Genomic DNA, 21821 nt, shown 5'->3' with positions numbered 1-21821 from the left:
CTAGAATTAAAATAATTAGCTCAATAATAATTTATATATATATATATAATAATATTATATGTTGTAATATATATATATATATATATATATATATATATATATATAAAGATAGAAAGGAGTATAAAAAATAAAGAGAGAGAGAATTGCATAAATATATATATAAATATAGAAAAGAGTATTAAAAGTAAAAGGAGAGAGAATGACATATATATATAAGAGAAAGAGAAGTATTCATAAGAAGTGAGAGAGAGTTAGCTTTTTTATTACTTTTGTTGCTGTGTAATATTGACGGAGGCTTAACCTCCTTTTATAGGCATAATGAAGGAAAATTTTCAACCTTCATTAATGTAAATTCTTTCTTGGTAAAATGAGAACTGAGTCACCTAACCATGATATTAATGAGCATCCATATCTATTGTGTTTATCACAACATCCATAACTTTTTTTCATAAAAAAAATTGTAATTCAGTCCTATTAAAAATATAAAATTTAAGTATGCTTCTATATTTTTAAATATCTTTTTTTAATGATTTCCAATTTCCATTCCCATAAATTTTCTAATTCATCTCCACATGTGGATTTATCAGGACCATATTTTCCCTTTGCAATTTCCAAGGTCGACCCATTATTCCACTTGTGCCAATACATATAGAACTAATTATTTTATTATTTATATAGACACTATCATAGACTTTTTAAGTTTAATATAGCAAGAAGATCTTCCACCTAAGCAAAACATGAATCCCGTGGGAATCAAAATATTTCCAAGTATCGTATGCTAAGGAGATCTAATCAAAATATATAAGGTAGCTAGCCACATGATTCCTAATTGGACATAGATTAATAATACACATTTTTAATATAAGTTTAGGTTGCGAGGACACTTTATTATTATTATCTGAAAATTCAGAACAACTAATATATTATTTCTCTTCCAATTAGTTCAAAACGCGAATATAATATAATATATATATATAGTTTAAAAGTATATAAAATAATTATATAGTTTATATACATTTTTATGCAAGAGCCTTTTTTCTTTTCTTTTCTATTTTCTTAAAGAAAAATTTATATAAAATAATTTTTATTTTAATTTATCTTATACTCAACTTTTTTATTATTATAAAAATTTTAATATTATTATTCTAAAAACTTAAGTAGATTGTTAAAATACATGAATAATTATAAATATATATATTAATTATAACAAGAATATTGTCTTTATTAGTAATAGATATAAAAAATTTCTATTAATTAAAAGTTGTGAAACCTTAGATATTAGAATGATTCCTAGTTTTATTATATATACTGACGAGAATAGATCACTTTCTTGATTGAGTTTCTTCATTCAAAAGATACATATATGTCAATCACGATGGTTTCTATCATCTACAAATAAAAAAAAGAAGTAACGAAGTGATGTATTTCTAAAATATCTAAAAAAATTGTTCTTAATAATCTTTTTAATTTGAATTCTTATAAATATTCTAAAAATACTTGTTAAATACCAAAATACTCTTTATATTTAAGTTGAATATAAAATTTATTCTGTAATTATATTTACATAAATTATTGGGTACATGCATGAAATTAGATAGAACAGGGGATTAATCCACATGTATATTGTGAAGTAATCTGTAATCAAACACAAAATCGATTTGAGAGAGAGAAACAGCTAGATAACATCTTCATAATATTATTGCTGAGTCTTAACCTTAACCATGACGAGAAGATATTAGGTTCAAGTCCCCGTGCGTGTAATATATGTGCATCAATTAAATGGGAAAAAAGGGACAAAATCTGATATATTGTTGTGGCTGATTTGGAATTGGTGGTGGTAGGAAGGTTTAAAGCGTCTCCCAAGGGATCGTTTTTTGCTGTGCAAATCGTGTGCAATAATGATGCATGTGCATACAAATCTATGGTAGATACCATATATTCCCTCACATCTCCCTCCACTTTCTTTTGTCTTCGTTTTCTTGTTTATTACATTAACCTTATATTAATCCTACCCTTCCTCCAACTAATCTATGTGGATTTTGTTTCTATTATTTTCCTAGTTATAAAATGTGAAACAGAGGATTCAGCAAGTTTTGTGATTTATAACAATCAATTAATTATTATCAGTATTTTTAATGGTGTAAGATTACTTACATTTTTTATTAAGTGCTGGCCAAATTTTAATAAAAGTATTGACCCCTAAACTTTCTCAATATAAAAATTGTTATTCTTTCACTATATAAAATTATGAAAAAATTTAGGTGATCAACGTAGTTTTTTAATTGACTGTTATCGTATAATAACTCTAAAAATTATAAACTATCAAATATTATTGAGTAATATTATAGAACTAATTTATTTTCATCAACATCAACTAATTTTTTAAAAATTATTTTATTAGTAATATTATAGAACTAATTTGTTTTAATCAACATCAACTAATTTTTTAAAATTATTTTATTTATTTTAAATTCTAAATTTTAAATCATAAATCTATAATTCTAAATCTCTAATTATGAACCATAAATTTAAATCTTTTGAAAGAATAAAATTTTTAAAATTAAAAAAATTAACTATTCTTAACTAACTACAAATTAATTCCTTGTACTTTCTTTCCTTAAAAAATAAATTCTAGTTTTAAAATCTGAATATATGCTTCCAAGACACTCCATGGTTAAGCTTCAAATGACATCTTTCTGGAGAGGATTAGTAGACTTTCTTGTAAATCTTTTGAATAATGGATGGGTTCACATGTCATATTAACAGATTGGAGGATTCTCACTTTCCACCACACAAACAACTCATAAAATATGTCCCACAAATCATGCGTGAAACAGCTCAATTAGATTTAGTCTTTCGGCAATTAATTATAAACACGTTATTATAATCATCACAATAATCATTTATACTATATGTATCAATATTGCTTCAGTTATACTATATATCTATCCTTAGGTCAATCCCTCCTATTAAACTATCGTTCCGAATTCAAGATACCTTGGGACATATCCAGAGTGAGTACAAATTGAGTTGGTTCAAATTTAGAGTGAAATTAAAATTGAATTAATTAAATTGTCATTGTTTTAGTTTTATTCGGATTTATATTTTGTTGTGTATATATTTAAATTAAACCAAATCGATTAAAAATGAATTGGTTCGATTCAAAAATTTAGATATCTGATGAAACAGAAATTCATAAAAAAATTAAAATTTTTATTTTAAAAATTCTGTAAATATAATAAACATGTAAAATTAATAGAAATAATCTAAATATGTTAAATACTAAATATATTAAAAACTAAACACATTAAAATCTAAATATATTAAATACTAGAGACATTAAAATCCAAACATATTAAACACTAAACACATTAAAAACTAAATATAAAAGTGTAGTAAAGATAAACTCAAAATCATTAAAAGATATATATATTTTAAATTTTTAAATTCTTATTTGATTAATACATTGTCGAATTTGGATTCTACATTCTAAAATTGTTATCCAAACCAATTATTAGAGAGATTTATTAATTTGATTCGAATCAAACTTAATTATCCGTTGATTTCAAAACCAATTTAATTTGTTCAAATTCAAATAAATAATTAGGTATCCGCTATCTATACTCACTCCTAGAAATATATACATTATTTCCATAAGTATATATGAAAGTAATGAAACACACAACAGGAAAGCGCGGATCATAAATCCATCAAAATGAATGATTTCAATTTTATTAGTTTCGGTTTCACATCCTGTACCACGTAAATTAAAATGGTTCGAGATATCTGATTCAAAAAGCATATATCATTGGACCCCTGAATTAATATCATTAATAATACATATATACATTTACTTTACTTTCATAGTAGTAAGTTGCTTAACTAAGCAATTTTACAGCTCTGGGCTATGGCTTTTAAGTTTAACGTATTATTATGAGCCGAGACAAATTGACCGAGAGCTAGGAAACCACATGCACTGTGGAACCCACTTAAAGTTTTGTTATCTACATCGATCAATCACTGCCGTCAACATTATCACATATAAAATGAAAGTACCTTAAAATAATAGCATACAGAGTAGAAGAAGAATCATAGACAAATAATTAAATCAATCATGTTATTCTCACACTTGTTCCACTCATACGATATCCATGTTGTATATATTTTGTTTCAATAATATAGATGACACTATAAATTAAAATGAAATGTACCATATTTAAATTACCTAATTATTTTAATTAAGAGAAATTAAATTAATCTCATGAATTACTAGTAAGATACTTGAAATTAAAGCACTAGCCTATATGTATCTTCACGTAAGACAAATAGATACTGTTCGGTTGTCGGTATCCGGACAGGTCGGGTGTGCAGGTGAATGAGTGAGGACGCCTTAGCTTTGGTCGCGCTGGTTGCGGGTTTGTCGAGTAGCCGAGCACTTGTTCTGGAGAGAGGATGAGGGGGGGGTGCCACCTGCAAAGACACTCCGACGCTCTAGTCAGCTAGTGTGCAGGCGGGAGAAAATGATACGGAAAGGTGACGTACCTTGGGGGAAGAGCAATCTTCCCTTTATATACATGTCAGTAGTGGGCCCCTCATGGGGACAGGCCCATATTCTCAAGGACGTTGTCCTGCAGCCGCGTGTGAGCCGTACAGGACGCGTGTCCGGGTCGGTTGGAGGGCGCGTAACCGGGTCGGTTGGAGCTTGGGCCGGGTCGACCCGAGCAAATCCTGGGCCAGGCCGTAACAGTGCCCCCACGCGCCGATGGTAGTCGTGGGAGCTACCAATGGCGTGTCGTCTGGCATCTTACTTGTGTTCGTCTGGTCGGCCGCTCGTGGGAAGAATATGCCCCCAACGCGCGTGTCCTTTGGTTGCACAAGCAACCGTTTCATCGCATCGTTCCCAGTGCCGAGCATTAAATGCTCATAATGGGGTGGAAAATCCTTGCTGAAAAGACCATTCTGCTCCCAAACATTCGCGCTTCCTGGGGAGGTAGTTTTTTAAACAGGCCAGTTTTGGCACCATTTTCTTTCTTTCATATCTTCCTCTTTCTGCCTTCTTCTTGCTTCCAAACCTCACCATCTCTTTGTAGTGCTGTTGTGCGTCTCTCCCTTCGCATCTTTCTTTATCAACTGCTCTGTCCTTCTTCCACAGATTCAGGTAACTTTCGAACCATTCTCCCTTTTATGCATTATTTTTGCATGCTTGTTGTTTGGTTTTTTGTTGTTGTTGCGTAGCCTTTTAATTGCGGCTAGATGTGTTAGGGGGGAAAGTACCATTCCAGGGTAGGTTCTTTCCTGTTCTTTTCGTGCTTTAGTCTCGTTTGGCCTTAGTCGGGGAGTCGTGGGGGGTAGTATCTGTATTCGGCCTGAGCAACCGATCTCTTAGACTGACTGGATGGTCCCCCATGTAGGTATGGCTCGCATGGTTTTCCGGGCTTTCCCTAATCCCGCGGCGTACGATCCCTATGCTTGGGTCGTTTCCGACGTGAAGGATTCGCCTAACCAAATGGGTGAGGAGGAGCTCACCGAGTTCCGACAAGCCGAATACTTGTGTGGAGGGATTGACGAGGAGGCCAATTATGACGTTTTTGTCCCGGCCCCTCACGAACGATTGTACGAGCTCAACTTCCAACCCCGCCAAGTCGCCGACTGGATTTGGTTCTACAAGTCCATGTTCACCCAAGTCGGAGTTCGTATTCCGTTTTCAGCCTTTCAAATGGCGCTTTTAGGTCGAATTTCTGTGGCGCCGTCGCAGTTGCATCCGAACAGTTGGGCCTCGATCCGCTGCTTCGAGATGGTTTGTGAGTACCTCGAGCTGCCGGTGTCCGTAGATGTTTTTCTCTACTTCTTCAACCTAACGAACCCTTCAAAGGAGGGGAAACACAAAAAGGGGTTCATGTCCTTCCGGTCTGCCCAGGGTCGGAGGATTTTTGGTTTGTTTGAAGATTCCTACCATGGGTTTAAGGACAAATATTTCAAGGTCCACCCTGTCAAAGGTCGTCATCCCTTTTGGTTGTCATTGGAGGGGGTACGGCTCATCCCGACCTATTGGAGTTTCGGGGCGGGGTCCAATACCTTCCTCAAGGTAACCCGTAACGGCATGTCGGCGGTGGATAGAAAGATCGCCAACGTGTTGTTGGCAGTTTTCGGGAGGAATCACGTGAATCCTCACCTTCTCATGGGTGATCGGGAGGCCGGTCGTAATTATATTTGTGAGAAACCTCCGCTCGTCTTGTCTTATATTTTCTTGCTTTTATTAATAGTTTGTTGTGACTAACCGGCTTCACTTCCTCTCTCCCTCTCTTTTTTGCAGTGGAAATGTCTGCCGAGGTAACGGGTCTCCCTGACTTGTTCCAAACCTTCCTAGGTGGAAGTGACGAAGAGGAGGGTAACGAGAAATCTGCCGCTGGGGAGCCTGCTGCTCCTCCGGAGGACAAGGCTGCTCCTGAGCAGACGGCATCGGTCCCCGAGGCCGGCACCTCGGCTCAAGGTGCCACGACCGAAGGTGACCGTGCGGTTCATGCCTCTCCGTTCCGCGAGGTTATTGGCACTGGGGGTTCCACGCCCAATCCGGATGCTGATGAAGAGGTGGAAGAGGTTCCCAACTTGAAGAGGAAAAGGAAGGCGTCGTCCAGCCCTGAGGGGGCCCTTACTGTCATGGAAAGGAATTTTGACGCCGGGAACTTCATAGACTCCCAGCTGATTCCCGGTACTGAAGAGTATTTTCATGAGTCATCCCTTGCCGGGCAGGCGAGATGGATGTATCGCACCCTCCTGCGCGGCGCAGTGATAGCTCGGAAGGCCGAGTTCGAACTGTCCGGAATGGAGTCTCTACGCAGGAGGTTGGATTCTGCCGGGAAGGCTAACAACGGGCTAAAAAGTGAAGTTGAGATCCTTCGGGAGCAATTAACCCAATCTGCGGAAAAACTGGATGCCGCCGAGAAGAAGGCCACCGCTGCCGAGCAGAAGGCTACTGCTGCCGAACAGAAGGCCACCACTGCTGAGAAAAAACAGGAAGAGTCGGACGCGACGGTTGCGCGTTTGGTCGAGCGCGAGATGGCTTTGGAGAGTCAGGTCGGCGCGGCGCAGAAGCGGGTGGCCGAAGTCGAGAAAGAGAAGCAGGCCGTGGAGGCCGAACTGGCAACATGGAAGGCAAAGTATAAAGACGTCGTCAAACAGGGCAAGGGTGCGATTCTGGCTACCGAGGAAGCCCTCAAAGCTCAAGTTAAAATTGTTGCCCCCGAGTTCGACACGTCGGCAATCAGTGTTTTTAAGGTCATTAAGGACGGCAAGATCGTTGACGTCCCCAAGAAATGAACTTTATGATTAATATTTGTAATGTGGCCGTTTTGTTTTGGCTTGTGAACAATTTGACTTCATAATCGTTTGTCCGCTTTAATGTAATTAGCTTTTTCTTATTCGTTTGGTCGTGCTACCGTCTCTATTAACCGTTATTGGTTTATAGTCGTCGCTTATATTAGTAGGTCGTGGCCTTTTTGCGTGGCCGTTTTCAACCGCGATGGTTGACGGGCTCCCGGGGTGATCAATCCCGGGGCCGCGCATTGTTGTCGGGTTGTGGTGGGGTGATTTGCCTGGAAAAAAGGAAAGGGAACCATACACGAGAGAAAATTTGCACAAGTATATCTTATTCGGTAATCACATAAAGGACTCACAGGTTACTATGAAAAGTTCAAAATTTAAGTTTGCAAATTAACTACTTAGCTAGATTAGTCGGTTTGTCGAGTCATCCTCTAGGAGTAGAATCTTATTAGGTTGTCCGCGTTCCATGTTCTCGGGACTTCTTTGCCGTCAAGCCTTTCTAACTTGAAGGCTCCTTTTCCCATCACTTTTTTGACTCTGTAGGGGCCTTCCCAGTTCGCCGCTAGCTTTCCTTCTACGGGGGTCGGTAGGCCGATATCGTTTCGCCTCAGGACGAGGTCGTTCGGCTCGAATTCCCTCTTGAGCACTTTGGTGTTGTAGCGCAGAGCCATTCTTTGTTTTAGCGCTGTTTCTGTCAAATGGGCCATTTCCCTGGCTTCATCTATCAGGTCTTTTTCTACGGTTTCCTCCACTCCTTTCAAAAGTAACCGTGGGCTCGGTTCACCGATCTCTACGGGTATTACCGCGTCCACCCCGTACGTTAGTCGGAAAGGAGTTTCCTTAGTGGAGGATTGTTCAGTTGTTCGGTAGGACCAGAGAACCGCTGCTAGTTCGTCGGCCCAAGCACCCTTTTTATTGTCCAATCTCTTTTTTAGCCCTGAAAGGATAACCTTGTTGGCGGACTCCACTTATCCGTTTGTCTGAGGGTGTTCTACCGAAGAGAACCTTTGCCTTATACCCAGGCCATTGAGAAATTCCATGAACTTTTTGTCAGTAAATTGCGTGCCGTTGTCCGAGATGACGACTTCCGGTATCCCGAATCGCGTTATCACCTGCCTCCACATGAATTTCCTGCAATTGGACGAGGATATGCTAGCTAGTGGTTCGGCTTCTATCCATTTGGTGTAGTAGTCAATTGCAACTATGAGGTATTTGACTTGCCCAGGGCCGACTGGGAAGGGCCCTAAGAGGTCGACTCCCCATTGAAAGAATGGCCGGGAGGTCGTTAGCAAGCTTAACTCGGAGGCCGGCGCCCTGGCAAAGTTGGCGTTCTGTTGGCACTTCGCGCATTTTTTGACAAACTCTTTGGAGTCCGCCATCATCGACGGCCAATAGTATCCGGCTCGGATTAGTTTCCTCGCTAGGGCCTTGCCTCCGATGTGGTGCCCACAGCAGCCCTCATGGACTTCCCTGAGGACGTAGTCCGTCTGGTCGGGGTGTAGGCACTTCAGTAGGGGTTGGTTGAGCCCTTTCCTGAACAGCTGTCCTTGGATGACGGCGTATTTGGCCGCTTCCCTTCTCAATTTCGCCGCGTCCTTTTCATCACTAGGGAGTTTGCCGTGTTCTAGGAAGTCGGTGATGGGGTCTAGCCATGAAGAACCTAGGCTTGTCATGTGCAGTGCGATTGCTGGTTCTCTCGTCATGCCTTGGATGAGAGACCGGTTCCCTTCTCCCGGCTTTGTGCTGGCTAACTTTGATAGGAGGTCTGCCCGTGTGTTCCTTTCTCTAGGTACGTGGTGGACCGTGACCTCTTCGAACTTTTGGCTCAAGCTTTTAACCTTTTCCAAGTACTTCTGTAGCAAAGGGTCTTTGGCTTGGTAGCTACCGTTTACTTGGGAGGTAACGACTTGGGAATCGCTGCATATTTCTAGTCTTCTTGCGCCGACTTCTGCTGCTAGGGTTAGGCCTCCTATAAGGGCTTCATATTCTGCCTGGTTGTTCGAGATGGGAAACTCGAATCTGACCGACTGTTCGTATACAACCCCAATCGGGCTTTCCAGGATGATCCCGGTACCTCCGAAGGTCTGGTTGGAGGCTCCGTCCACATGGAGCTTCCACCGTGTACTCATTTCTTCGCTTGGATCCCCCGTTACTTCTACTAGAAAGTCCGCCATCGCCTGCGCCTTGATGGCTTGCCGGGGTTCATATCGTATGTCATACTGGGAGAGTTCGATGGACCAAGTCATCATTCTACCCGCCAGATCGGGTTTTTGGAGTACTTGCCGGATCCCTTGGTCCGTTCTGACGACAACTTGGTGACTCTGGAAGTACTGCTTTAACCTTCGTGAGGAAGTTAGGAGTGCTAGGGCTAGCTTTTCCAACTTGCTGTACCTTAATTCTGCCCCTTGCAAGGCCCTGCTTACGAAATAGACTGGTTGTTGAGCTTTTCCGTCCTCCCGTACCAGAACTGCGGCCAGGGCTTCACTCGTTATGGCGAGGTATAGGTATAGTGGTTCCCCGTCCTTTGGCTTCCCGAGGACGGGTGGTGCCGCCAGGATTTCCTTGAAGTGCCGAAAGGCCTCTTCACACGCGGGCGTCCACTCAAACGCCATCCCTTTCTTCATGAGGTTAAAGAATGGCAGGGCCTTTGTTGCCGAAGCTCCGAGAAACCGGGATAATGAGGTCAACCGCCCCGCCAACCTTTGGACGTCCTTGATGCAACCCGGGCTCTTCATCTGGAGTATTGCCTGGCATTTCTCCGGGTTAGCTTCTACCCCTCTCTGAGTTATCATGAATCCCAGGAACTTGTCGGCTTCCATGGCGAAGGCGCACTTGAGGGGATTCAGCCTCATACCGTGTTGACGGAGTGACGCGAATACACTCGCCAGGTCGTCCAAGAGGTCGTCAGGTCGTGTTGTTTTTGCCAGGATGTCGTCCACGTAGACTTCAACTGTTTTCCCTATGAGGTCGTGGAATATCCTGTTCATCAGCCTTTGATATGTTGCCCCCGCATTTTTCAGGCCGAATGGCATTACCTTATAGCAGAAAGTTCCTCCTGGCGTTATGAACGCCGTCTTGTCTTCGTCAGGACGGTGCATCGGTATCTGATTGTAACCGGAGTAGGCGTCCATGAAGCTTAGATACCGATATCCCGCCGCGGCATCGACGAGTGCATCTATGTTAGGGAGGGGGAAGCAATCTTTGGGGCATGCTTTGTTAAGGTCAGAATAGTCCACGCACATTCTCCACTTGCCGTTGTGTTTTCTCACCAATACCACATTCAAGAGCCATGTCGAGTAGTCCACTTCCCGTATGAAGCCTGCTTCTAGGAGGCTGGCCGTCTGCCTGGCTACCTTCTCTGCTCTTTCCGCCGACATCTTTCTCCTCCGTTGGGCCACTGGGCGTGCTTCCGCCTTGACGGCCAGATGATGTGAGATGATTTTTGGGTCTATGCCCGGCATGTCGGCTGGAGTCCAGGCGAACAAGTCCCTGTTGGCTCTTATCATTTCGATCAAGGGCTCCTTCAACTCATGTGGGAGGTTCTTGTTAACGAATGTGAACTTTTCTACTTCGTCACCGATTCTAAACTTCTCCAGATCCCCTTCTGGTTCTGGCCTCGGCTTGTCGTCCACTCTGGCATCAAGGTCGGCTAGGAACACACCGGATGCTTTCTTGGACTTCTTTCTAAGGGAGAGGCTGGCATTGTCACAAGTGACCGCCGTCTCGAGGTCTCCCCTTATGGTCCCTATGGATCCGTCATCGGTAACGAACTTCATGACTAGCAGCTTTGTGTTGATTACGGCTTCGAAATCATTGATTGTTTTTCTTCCCAAGATGATGTTGTAGGCAGTGGAATCTCGGAGGATTACGAACTCGGCCATCGCCGATCATCGGCCTTGGGCTTGCCCCACCGAGATTGGTAGGGATACTACTCCGTCCAGTTTGATGAAGTGGTCGCCCAACCCGATAACCCCGTGCTGGTGAGTCGTCAGGTCGGCATCCTTTAGCCCTAGTGCGTCGAACACGTTGCGGAACATGATATTTGAATCAGCTCCCGTGTCGACAAGGATCCTTTTGACGAGGCCGGTTCCCACTCTGGTCGTAATGACCATGGGGGGGTTTTCCGGGGCATCGTTGAACCATTGGTCTTCCGGGCCGAAAGAAATGGAGGGAGGCTTCTTAGAGTTTTGCACCGGCGGGGATGAGACCGTCAAAACCTTAGCGTCTTTTCTGTGTGCCGACCGGGATTTTGGCGCGACGTTTTTGGCCGTTACCACGTTTATCACAGTGAGGCCGTGGTCTCGGTCTTCGGGTTCTTGTCGCCGTTTGGCCGAACGGGTTTTGCCTTCTTCGTCTTGGTCGCGATAACATCTTCTCGGCTCCCTGATGAGGTGGGAGAACGCGGCTAGCTTTCCTTCCCTTATCGCTTGTTCTAGTGCATCCTTCAGGTCAAAACAGTCCTGTGTTTGATGGCCATAACCCTTGTGATAATCACAATAGAGGTTCTTGTTTTCTCCCGTACGGTCCTTAAGTGGTCGGGGCTTCGGTAGAATTCCCTTCTCAGCTATTTGCTGATAGACTTCCACGATGGGGAGAGTGAGTGGAGTATAGTTAGTGAATTTCCCGACCCGAGGGAACGGTCTAGGTGCCTTGTTAGATGCCTCCTCCCTGGCTTTTTCTTTTGCTCTTTCTCCGTCACCTGGTTGCCGAGCTTGGGTGTAACCGGACTGCCGCTTATTGGCAGCCACGACTCGGCTGACTTCCTCGTCGTTTATATACTCCTTGGCTACTGTCTGGATCTCGTGCATCGTCCAAACTGGTTTCGTGGTAAGGTGTTTTCGGAAGTTCTCGTTGAGGAGGCCGTTTGTTAGGCAAAGACTGGCCACCGAGTCGGTTAAGCCGTCGATTTCCAAGCATTCGTCGTTGAACCGATCTAAGTATCTCCTCGTCGGTTCTCCCGGTCTCTGGGTTACCCCTAGAAGGTTGATAGGGTGCTTGGCCTTCGCGATCCGCGTTGTAAATTGGGCCAGGAATGCACGGCTGATGTCTGAGAAACTGTATATGGAGCTTTGTGGGAGGCCGTTAAACCATCTGATCGCTGGCCCAGCTAGGGTTACCGGGAAGGCGCGGCATCTTACTTCGTCCCCCACTCCCTCCAGATTCATCCTGGCCTCAAAGGCCGTGAGGTGTTCTAGAGGGTCTTGAGTTCCGTCGTACCTCATGTCCGTTGGTTTGTCGAAGTGTTTCGGCAACCGGACCTCGAGGATAGATCGGTGGAACGGGGTGACGCCCATTATCACAGGTTGTCGTGTTCGCTCGGATCTCCCTTCCCCGTCTTCGCGGCCTGTTGCCGCTCGGCGGGTTGGTCTGGCGCGGGAGTAAATGATCGTGTCATTTCGTCTTCTCATTATGGATGACTCCTCTCGCGTGCTCTCCGCTTCCGTCCGGGATGCGGATGTACGCCGCGGGCGGCTTCGGTGAGAGTCTTCCTCCTCGCTCGCGGGAGACGGGGTATAGCTGGGATCGGTAGACCGTCCATCCAGCTCCCGGTCGGCCAGCTGTCGTTCTAGGTTCTGGACCCTGTGGCGTAGCTCCTGCATTATTATGGCGCTATCACCACCCGTTCCCCCGAATGGTCGTGTTCTCGTGTGTTGTTGGGGGACCTTCGCCGCCCCCTTAGCGAGGCGACGGAGGCTGCTCCCTCCACTCCGGCCGCTCGAGCTTGGTCACCGGGACCCAGCACGACTTCCATTTAGGCAGGAATCCCCACAGACGGCGCCAATGTTCGGTTGTCGGTATCCGGACAGGTCGGGTGTGCAGGTGAATGAGTGAGGACGCCTTAGCTTTGGTCGCGCTGGTTGCGGGTTTGTCGAGTAGCCGAGCACTTGTTCTGGAGAGAGGATGAGGGGGGGTGCCACCTGCAAAGACACTCCGACGCTCTAGTCAGCTAGTGTGCAAGCGGGAGAAAATGATACGGAAAGGTGACGTACCTTGGGGGAAGAGCCAATCTTCCCTTTATATACATGTCAGTAGTGGGCCCCTCATGGGGACAGGCCCATATTCTCAAGGACGTTGTCCTGCAACCGCGTGTGAGCCGTACAGGACGCGTGTCCGGGTCGGTTGGAGGGCGCGTAACCGGGTCGGGTGGAGCTTGGGCCGGGTCGACCCGAGCAAATCCTGGGCCAGGCCGTAACAGATACATAATAAAGGAGGAAAATATTTACAAATCGTCGAGAGACCAAAAATTAAAAGTGCTAAATGTTACGGTTTAGTTCCTAAGTTTAGCCAAATAGCACGTAATAGGCTCAATTAGGTAGCGGAGTGATTGAAACATAGACACTGAAATAAGTTTTAATATTGTACTTGGTATAAAGTAGGAGATATAGACTGAAATAAGAATAAAATTTTAATTTAATTTGTACAAAAAATAAAATTAAAATTAATTAATTAAAATGAGAGTATTTTAGATATAAAATATTATTAAAATTTTAGTCTTTTTCAAAATTTCAGTCTCATGTGTTTCTGTTTTTTAAAAGTATTAAAATACTGAAATTTTAGAAATAGAGACTGAAATTTCTAGACCAATAAATATGATAATATTCAAATTTTAGTCTCAATATTTCAAAACAAACGCTACTTTAAAAAATGCATGCACCCAAAATAAAAAATGAATCACGCAAATGCTATAAATACTCGGACAAAGTCCTTTTCAAAAGTATTTTTCTTTAATTCTAACCTTTATATCTCTTGAATTTTATGCTGATTTGATCGTTAAAATCTTTGCAGACATTCATCTCATTTGGTGATGTGGCAACGGCGAACTGGTGGCTCCCCTTCTCAACTACCCCTTCTAACACGGTAAGCAGTTCTACACAAGAACATTAAGCAATCATGCTCAAAGCAATATAAATATTCCATATGTAAGTAATATTTTATAATCATCAATGCCTATAGATATAGTTAAATAACTTTGCATTGCAGCATACCTTATGTCGCGTGGCCACGCATGTCTTGATGTCTACCATGGCAGCTTATTTAACATATTAATTAAATGAGACACGATCGCTTTCAGAGATCTTTCCAACGTATATAATGTATAACAATTGGATAAGAAAAAAAACCTAATAAATAACATACTTCATTATTATAAATTAAAGGCTTCTTTTATTAAACCTATGAAACATACATATATTGTATAGGTGTGCGGAAGTAACGATACACATGTATTGAATTGAATATAAATAGATGTATTGTTGTATTTTATTTAAGTATAAGAAATTAATTTTTAATATTAGTCAATTTACTTTTTATTTTTTTTTTAAATTTAAAGCTAAGAATTTATGATATAAACCAAATACAAACTATATATAGTTCTAAGAGAAAAAGAAACACAAATAATATCTCAGAATAATACTTTGTATAGTTTTGTTATCGAATTACAATTATTAGCGAGAATTTCTTGAAGATTAGCAATTTTTAATATTTTTTATTATTATTTGACTAGTATAAATATTAAATTATTTTTAATAAATAAATTTTATTAATTTATATATATAAATTTTATAAAATATTATTGCAAACTGTATCTATTAATTTATATGTATAAATTATATATTTTTTATATACAAAAATTTATAAATTTAAATATAAATTATTACTAATAAAAAAAATAATATTTATTGACTATGTAACATATTATTATTAGTAGCTAAGTTAAAATTTGTGTTCGATGTAGGGGATGCAGTATATAAAAATAGTAGAAAGTGATGTATGTGGATGGGAAGAAGCATTTTTGTTTTAATTTGACGAAAAAGATAAAACAATAAAATAGAGGGCAAGTAGTAACTAGTAAGTAGAGCGAGGATATATATATATATAGAAGGAATCTAGGTGTATATAACATGGAAATCTATACACAATCTGATCCACCAGCGATGCAATAATTATTTCATTTCCTTCAATATATAAACATATACAGCACGCAGCACTCTCAGATCTCTCATTTCCCAATCCACCAACGTAGCATAATTAATTAAGAAAGAGCAAGCATGGGGAGCAGTTATTTTGGAGAAGCTAATATTGAAAGAGGAGCAAGTGGTGGTTCTTCGTCTTGTTCTTCTTCATCTTCATCAAGGAAAGGGAAGAAGAAGAATAGCAACTCGGAGAAGCAGCCAAGGCAACCACAGAGAGGACTCGGTGTTGCTCAATTGGAGAAGATTAGGTTACATAGTCAAATGGCCTATGCTTATCATCATCGTCTCTCTTCATATCCATCATCATTTACTTTCAACAATATTAATGTATGTAAACTAACACCCTTTTCTCTACCTAGCTACTGTTTCCCGAAGAGAAATATTAAAAATAACATCAGAATTTATTATTTTTGTCATCATTTAATTATGAACTCAATTTTTTTAGTATAGTTTTTTTTAATTTAATAATAATGCTAAGGAGAAAAAAAAAACGCCGGAAAATTTTTTTATCTGGCGTTCGTTAATTGCTGCAGTAATTAACGAAAGCTAAATAAAGTAAATTTTGACTGATTTTGATTAAATTTTTTTTGTTATTAAATATTTTTGTAATCTAATAACATACTTTAAATTTCATACTTTTAAATATTAATAAATAATTAATGTTTAAGAATAATAAATTCTGATGATTCTCTACTATTTTTCTTTAGTTAATTAAAAATTAGATGGCGTGGTCATCACTATATATATTCTTATGCAGGATGATCCAAGAGCGCAAATGGCAGCATATTCATCACCATCATCATCGTCTTTCTCTTACTCTTCCTCATCTACATCATACTCCCCTTCCTATGCCTTCCAAACCAACATTACGGTACCCTCTTTTTAAATCTCATCTCATTAATTCTATTTATTGTATGTTTTGCTATATTCTCCATAAAATTTAACAAATTCACTTCAATCATTTCATTACTGGTTTAATTTATTTGGTAGTAACTGCGCTACATCTGATTGAATTTAATTTGTCACCCACATGATGTGGAGTGCACGCAAGAGTCTATTTCTTTCTTTAACTTCATTCAATCGTAAAATACTTCTAGTATAGTATGTGATATGATTACGATATGATGAGATTTTTGAGAAAAATTGTTTGGCAATAATGCAGATGGGCCTAACCGAATACGAGAAAACTAACATGAGATATGGTGATTCTCGCTCAACAAATACAGCAAGGTATTTAACTAATAAGTCAACACTTTCTCTATTGTGTTTACTGCTTGGATGAGTTTTTGTTTTTTTTTTTTTCCCAAAACAGATGGGAAAATTCTAATGCTGGAATGTTGGAGAATCAGTTTTCTTCTCAATCCAAGGTCACTATACCTTTCCAGTTTCTGAACCTTTATGTAAGGAATCTTATATATAAAATTTTTTACTAATTTCATGCATACATATGTAAGGAGTGTATTTGGGAGACAATTAATATGATTTGTGTATATATTATAGGGGTCACATGATGACATTGATAGAGGGAAACAAAGGAGTGGTTCTGTGGGTTCAGGCAGTCACAACTCTGAATCAAGTGAAGCTCAAGAACTTGATTTGGAACTCAGATTATCTCTATGATCTTCATGAAGCGGTCCTGTTCCTCATGATTGCAACGATTTTATTTATTGCAACCTTAGATCTAGCATTGCGCGCAAAAGCACATGATGATCGAGAACAGGCCAATGTTTATGTATGTGTTTGCTTTCAATGCAAAAGCTTTCTCTTTTTGCGTAATTTGTTGGAGAGAAATGAAGATTAAGTTATTGTTTTCTAAACTCTCCTTATTTTCTTCCCTTTTGTTTCCCCTCTTCAATGTATTTTTTCCCGTTAGTTAGCATTAGTTACTAGCTACAAATTTAAAGAGAATAAAACACTAAATACAAAACTACAACGTAAGACACAAAGTTCATCGTCACAAAGAACACACCTAGAGAGAATACATACACTGATACACACATATATTGTTAAGCTAAATACTGAAAGCAAAAGTTGTTCTTGTTCATGCTAGGGGTGTTTATGGTCAGGTAAAATCGGATTTGATGTGACCTAAATCCGACCCGAAATATATACGGGCTTATTTATTAGACTCAAACTCAACTCTAGACCCGATGAAACTTATATATTTTCGGGTCACGATTATATCGGGTAAAAATCAGGTGAAAACCGACCGTTAACATTACTTTTTTGTAAGCTAACATGTGAAAATATCTAAATTTTCAAGACTCCAACCATTATTAGACAAGGTAAAATTCACTTGAAAAAATATAACAAAAACCAACCATTCCATAAAATTAAAGCATAACCACAATCAATACTAATATTATCTAATAATACCAAATATTTAAATCAATACAAATAATACAATATTATGTATTAGTCTAAAGTCTTATGCATTTTAAACATAAAACATTAACTTATAGTCTTATAATGACTAATAACACAAAATATTAAAATTTACAATACTTAAATTCCACATAAGAATAGTCATTATATATCACTAATAACACAAAATATTAATTATGTATGATGATTGGGCTACTGCGCGAAGTTCGGATGATCTGAGTTATAGTTCGGATTCGACCCAAAATAATGACTGGTCTATTTTTGATACACTTATCATATTCTAAACCTAATAAAATCACACCAAATTAATCTTTAAAAAATTCAAAATCGAATCGAATTTTCAGATCAGACCAGACCATAAACACCGATAACTCATGCCAATTGCAATAACGTACCATATTCACAAGTAAAAAGACATCTGGAAAAAAGACATTATGATATTATGGAATAGTTGTAGAAACTATCATCTTTAACAATCTCGCTAACATAAAAAGGTTCTTGATCTAGTCATTATAATTCGATAATTACAATTTATAATTTGAAAATTAGATCAAAAAATATTAGAATTTTTATGATACATAAACAATCACTATTAACATTGTTGCACATAATCTGGCCGTTATATTCATAATTCGGTGGTCATAAGCTATAATTTGAATAATTGTTATAAAAGATATTATTAGGACTTCCAGCACAACCTCACTAATATCTAAGAGAATTAGTAAAAAATTAATTGAGAAGATCAACACTACAATTAATAGCAGTTAGTGAAGTTGTAGCCTATAATCTAAAAACCGAATTATACTCTACAACGACCATATCATCGTATGATTGTTTATATAAGGTAAGCAGGCACTGGATTCGATAGGCACTAGAACCTTAGACTATTAAATGATCCTATAACAAAACATATTTTTTAAGTTTTTTTAACAATTGTTACATAATTTTTTAACTCATTTTAATTATAAATTAACTCCATATATTTTATTTAATTATAAAAACTATTTTTTATTTTATAAATTATTATTTTATCAATTATATATTATGTTTATTAACAATCAAAAATAAAAACAATAACGAATTAGATCTTCCATTAATCATAATAAAATTTTTAGCCATTCCAATGGATTAAAAGTTTATATTTGATCCATGACGTTTGACCAGGGTCGCGAAATCGTGTTTCCTTGAAAACCAATCGATTGGATTATCAAAACAATCGATTGGATTCTCAAAACAATTGATTGAATTATAACTCAATCGAGTGGATTACAATGTATCACAAAACAATTGATTGAAAATTACAAGGCATCATAGTTTTCGCATAAATCAATCGATTAGTTATATGACCCAATCGATTGAACGAGGAATAAAAAGTGAATTTTTATAATTCAATCGACTGCTTCTACTACCCAATCGATTGAATCCTTGAAAATAACCTGAGGTCTCACAATTCAATCGATTGGTTGTGTTATCCAATCGATCGAATTCACCAAAACAATATGGATGTGCTACCCAATCAGAAAATTATGTTATGTAAATTTTTGCACTAATAATTTAATTCAGCGATGATGAACGATGTTATTATTATGAGTCTCACTACTAAAAATGTAATTATTTTTCAATAAACTTAAAAATAAAAGAAATATTTATTTTTAAATAGACCAAGTATCAATTAATCTACTTAGCAAGCGTCTACTAATGGATCATAACTAATAGAAGAACAAAGATATGGAATATATTTGCACGTTATCATGTGTGCAATATACAGAAGGTCACATTTGATCGCTAAAACAATTTTTGGAAGTGAGTTTTTTGAAGTGGTCATAAATGAGTTTTGTAAATGTTTTTATAAAATATTTAGGGAGAATGGCTAATTTTTTTTTGTAAAAATATAAATATATCCTTAAATTATTTTTTTATTTATTTATCTCCTGTAGACATAATTATGTATACAAATTATTCTAAAATATAAATTTTCATTGTAGCACAACTAATCGATTGATTTTGGAAAATTCATATTGTTTTGATAAATTCAATCGATTGGATAACACAACCAATCGATTGAATTGTGAGACCTTGGGTTGTTTTCAAGGATTCAATCGATTGGGTAGTAAAATCAATCGATTGAATTACAAAATGCCACTTTTTATTCATCGTTCAATCGATTGGGTCATATAACCAATCGATTGATTTATGCGAAAACCATGCTGCCTTGTAATTTTCAATCGATTGTTTTGTGATACACTGTAATCCACTCGATTGAGTTATAATTCAATCGATTGTTTTGATAATCTAATCGATTGGTTTTCAAGGAAACACGATTTCGCGACCCTGGACGAATGTCACAGATCAAATATAAACTTTTAATCCATTGGAATGGCCAAAAGCTTTATTACAATCAATAGAAGATCTAATTCGTTATTGTTTTTATTTTTGATTCATAATAAATATAATAGATGATTGATAAAATAACAATTTATAAAATAAAAATAATTTTTATAATTAAATAAAAATATATGGATTAATTTGTAATTAAAATGAATTAAAGGATTATCTAGCAGTTGTTAAAAAACTTAAAAAATATGTTTTGTTATGAGATAATTTAATGGTCCAAACATTTTGAGACCATCGAATCCAGTGCCAGGTAAACAAGATAAAAAGTTTACATTTGAAAACCTAAGATAGTGTTTGATACGAGGAAATGTTTTCTATTTTTATTTTTAATTTTTATTTTTTAAAAACTATTTTTGTTTTCAAATTTTCAAATTTTAGAAAATATGTTTGTTTTTATCATTGTTTCCAATTTAAAAAAAATAAAAGCACTGAAAACATGTTTGATTTTCATTTGTTTATTATAGTTTGTACCCGTTAATGTTATAAATCGACAACGTGACAAATAAAACAGAAAAAGGAATTTTTATCTTAACATGAGAAAAAAAGGAGGTGGTTATATGTAACCTTCGCAAAACATTGAATCGGGCAACGATTAGGTCAAACAAGTTAGCCACATTATAGAGCAAAACAAACCTAATCCACTCTATAAGAAGAGGGCATAAAAGAAAACAAAGATATGCTATTCTCTTTGAATTGTATTATACTCATCTCACACTTTTTTTTATTTGAGTGTTGGAGCGCCTTTGCAGGTATCCACTGATGCGTGAGCATCTTTTCTATCTTTTTCTAGTGAATTTACATCTAATTTATTGAGTTTAATCAAGAATTAATTATCTTTTAGCCAATATAGATGCTACTTTGAGTCTTGTGTAATTTTGTTTATTTTAGGTAGCATTTGGCTGTATTTGATGGAGTTTCTGCAGCACAAGAACAAAAGAAGATGGCAGCGAGGAGCGATGCATACGCGTGCGCGTGATTTGGAGCTTTTCATGGCGATGTGTGCGCATGACTGACGCGTACGCGTGATTTGAAGATTTGCTCAGCGACGCATACGCGTGACCGACGCGTCCGCGTGACTTGCGAAAAAGACCATCGACGCGTACGCGTGACCGACGCGTCCGCGTGACTTGCGAAGAAGACCAGCGACGCGTACGCGTGACATACGTCACGTGCAGAAAACGCAGAAAAATGCTGGGGGTGATTTCTGGGCTGTTTTAACTCAATTTTCAGCCCAGAAAACACATATTAGAAGCTGCAGAATGGACAAAACATGTGGTCCCCACCCATCAACTGAAGACTTGTCAATTAAATTCAAATTTAAATTCAAATATTATTTTTAGGAAAAGATTTTATTTTTAATTTTAGATAATTAGATTTTAAATTAATTAGGATTAGTTATAAAGAGGGGGATTTCATTAAGGAATTCTATACAAATTTACATTCCGCATTCTATGAGCAACTAAACCTCCATTGTTAAGGTTAGGAGCTCTATCTATTTGTATGGATTGATTTTATTACTTTTTCTATTTTAATTCATGTATGGATTTATAATTTAAGAATTGTTTTCGCTCTTTATCTTATTAATTTGGGTGGAACGGAAGTATGACCCTCTTTCTATTTATGTTCTTGTAAAAATTGGAAAAGCTCTTTACTTGAACAACAGCTTGAAAACATATTCTCCTAAATTTTAATTATCTGGATTTAATGGGATACGTGACATATAATCCTTTTATTTTTGGGTAATTAGAG

At 38.2% G+C, this 21821-nt stretch overlaps 3 protein-coding genes across 4 annotated transcripts; 1 reads left to right on the top strand and 2 right to left on the bottom strand.

Moving 5' to 3' along the window:
- Positions 1–7404: 7404 nt before the first annotated feature.
- LOC130965935 (uncharacterized) lies at positions 7405–10172 on the bottom strand. Its single transcript, XM_057890691.1, has 4 exons — positions 8683–10172; positions 8339–8451; positions 7808–8257; positions 7405–7592 (listed from the first exon to the last, which is right to left on the bottom strand). The coding sequence occupies exons 1-4, from the start codon at positions 10170–10172 to the stop codon at positions 7405–7407; spliced, it is 2241 nt and encodes a 746-aa protein (XP_057746674.1).
- Positions 10173–11207: 1035 nt separating this feature from the next.
- LOC130965934 (uncharacterized) lies at positions 11208–12920 on the bottom strand. The gene has a single exon (XM_057890690.1). The coding sequence runs from the start codon at positions 12918–12920 to the stop codon at positions 11208–11210; it is 1713 nt and encodes a 570-aa protein (XP_057746673.1).
- A 2322-nt stretch (positions 12921–15242) lies between these two features.
- Positions 15243–17213, top strand: LOC130970262 (protein SPEAR3-like). Of its 2 annotated transcripts, none has more exons than XM_057896285.1 (5): positions 15243–15620; positions 16051–16164; positions 16456–16523; positions 16606–16660; positions 16794–17213. In XM_057896285.1, exons 1-5 carry the CDS (start codon positions 15369–15371, stop codon positions 16911–16913), a joined length of 609 nt encoding a protein of 202 aa, XP_057752268.1. In that variant the 5' UTR covers positions 15243–15368; the 3' UTR covers positions 16914–17213. The 2 variants fall into 2 exon arrangements, with proteins under 2 accessions (XP_057752268.1, XP_057752267.1); XM_057896284.1 differs by having other exon boundaries at positions 16606–16693.
- Positions 17214–21821: the final 4608 nt, after the last annotated feature.

Source organism: Arachis stenosperma, chromosome 3 (assembly GCF_014773155.1).
Source record: "Arachis stenosperma cultivar V10309 chromosome 3, arast.V10309.gnm1.PFL2, whole genome shotgun sequence".
In the NCBI taxonomy this organism is placed as follows: Eukaryota; Viridiplantae; Streptophyta; class Magnoliopsida; order Fabales; family Fabaceae; genus Arachis; species Arachis stenosperma.
Note: the sequence above shows the minus strand (reverse complement) of the source record. Positions and strands in the feature narration are given on the sequence as shown.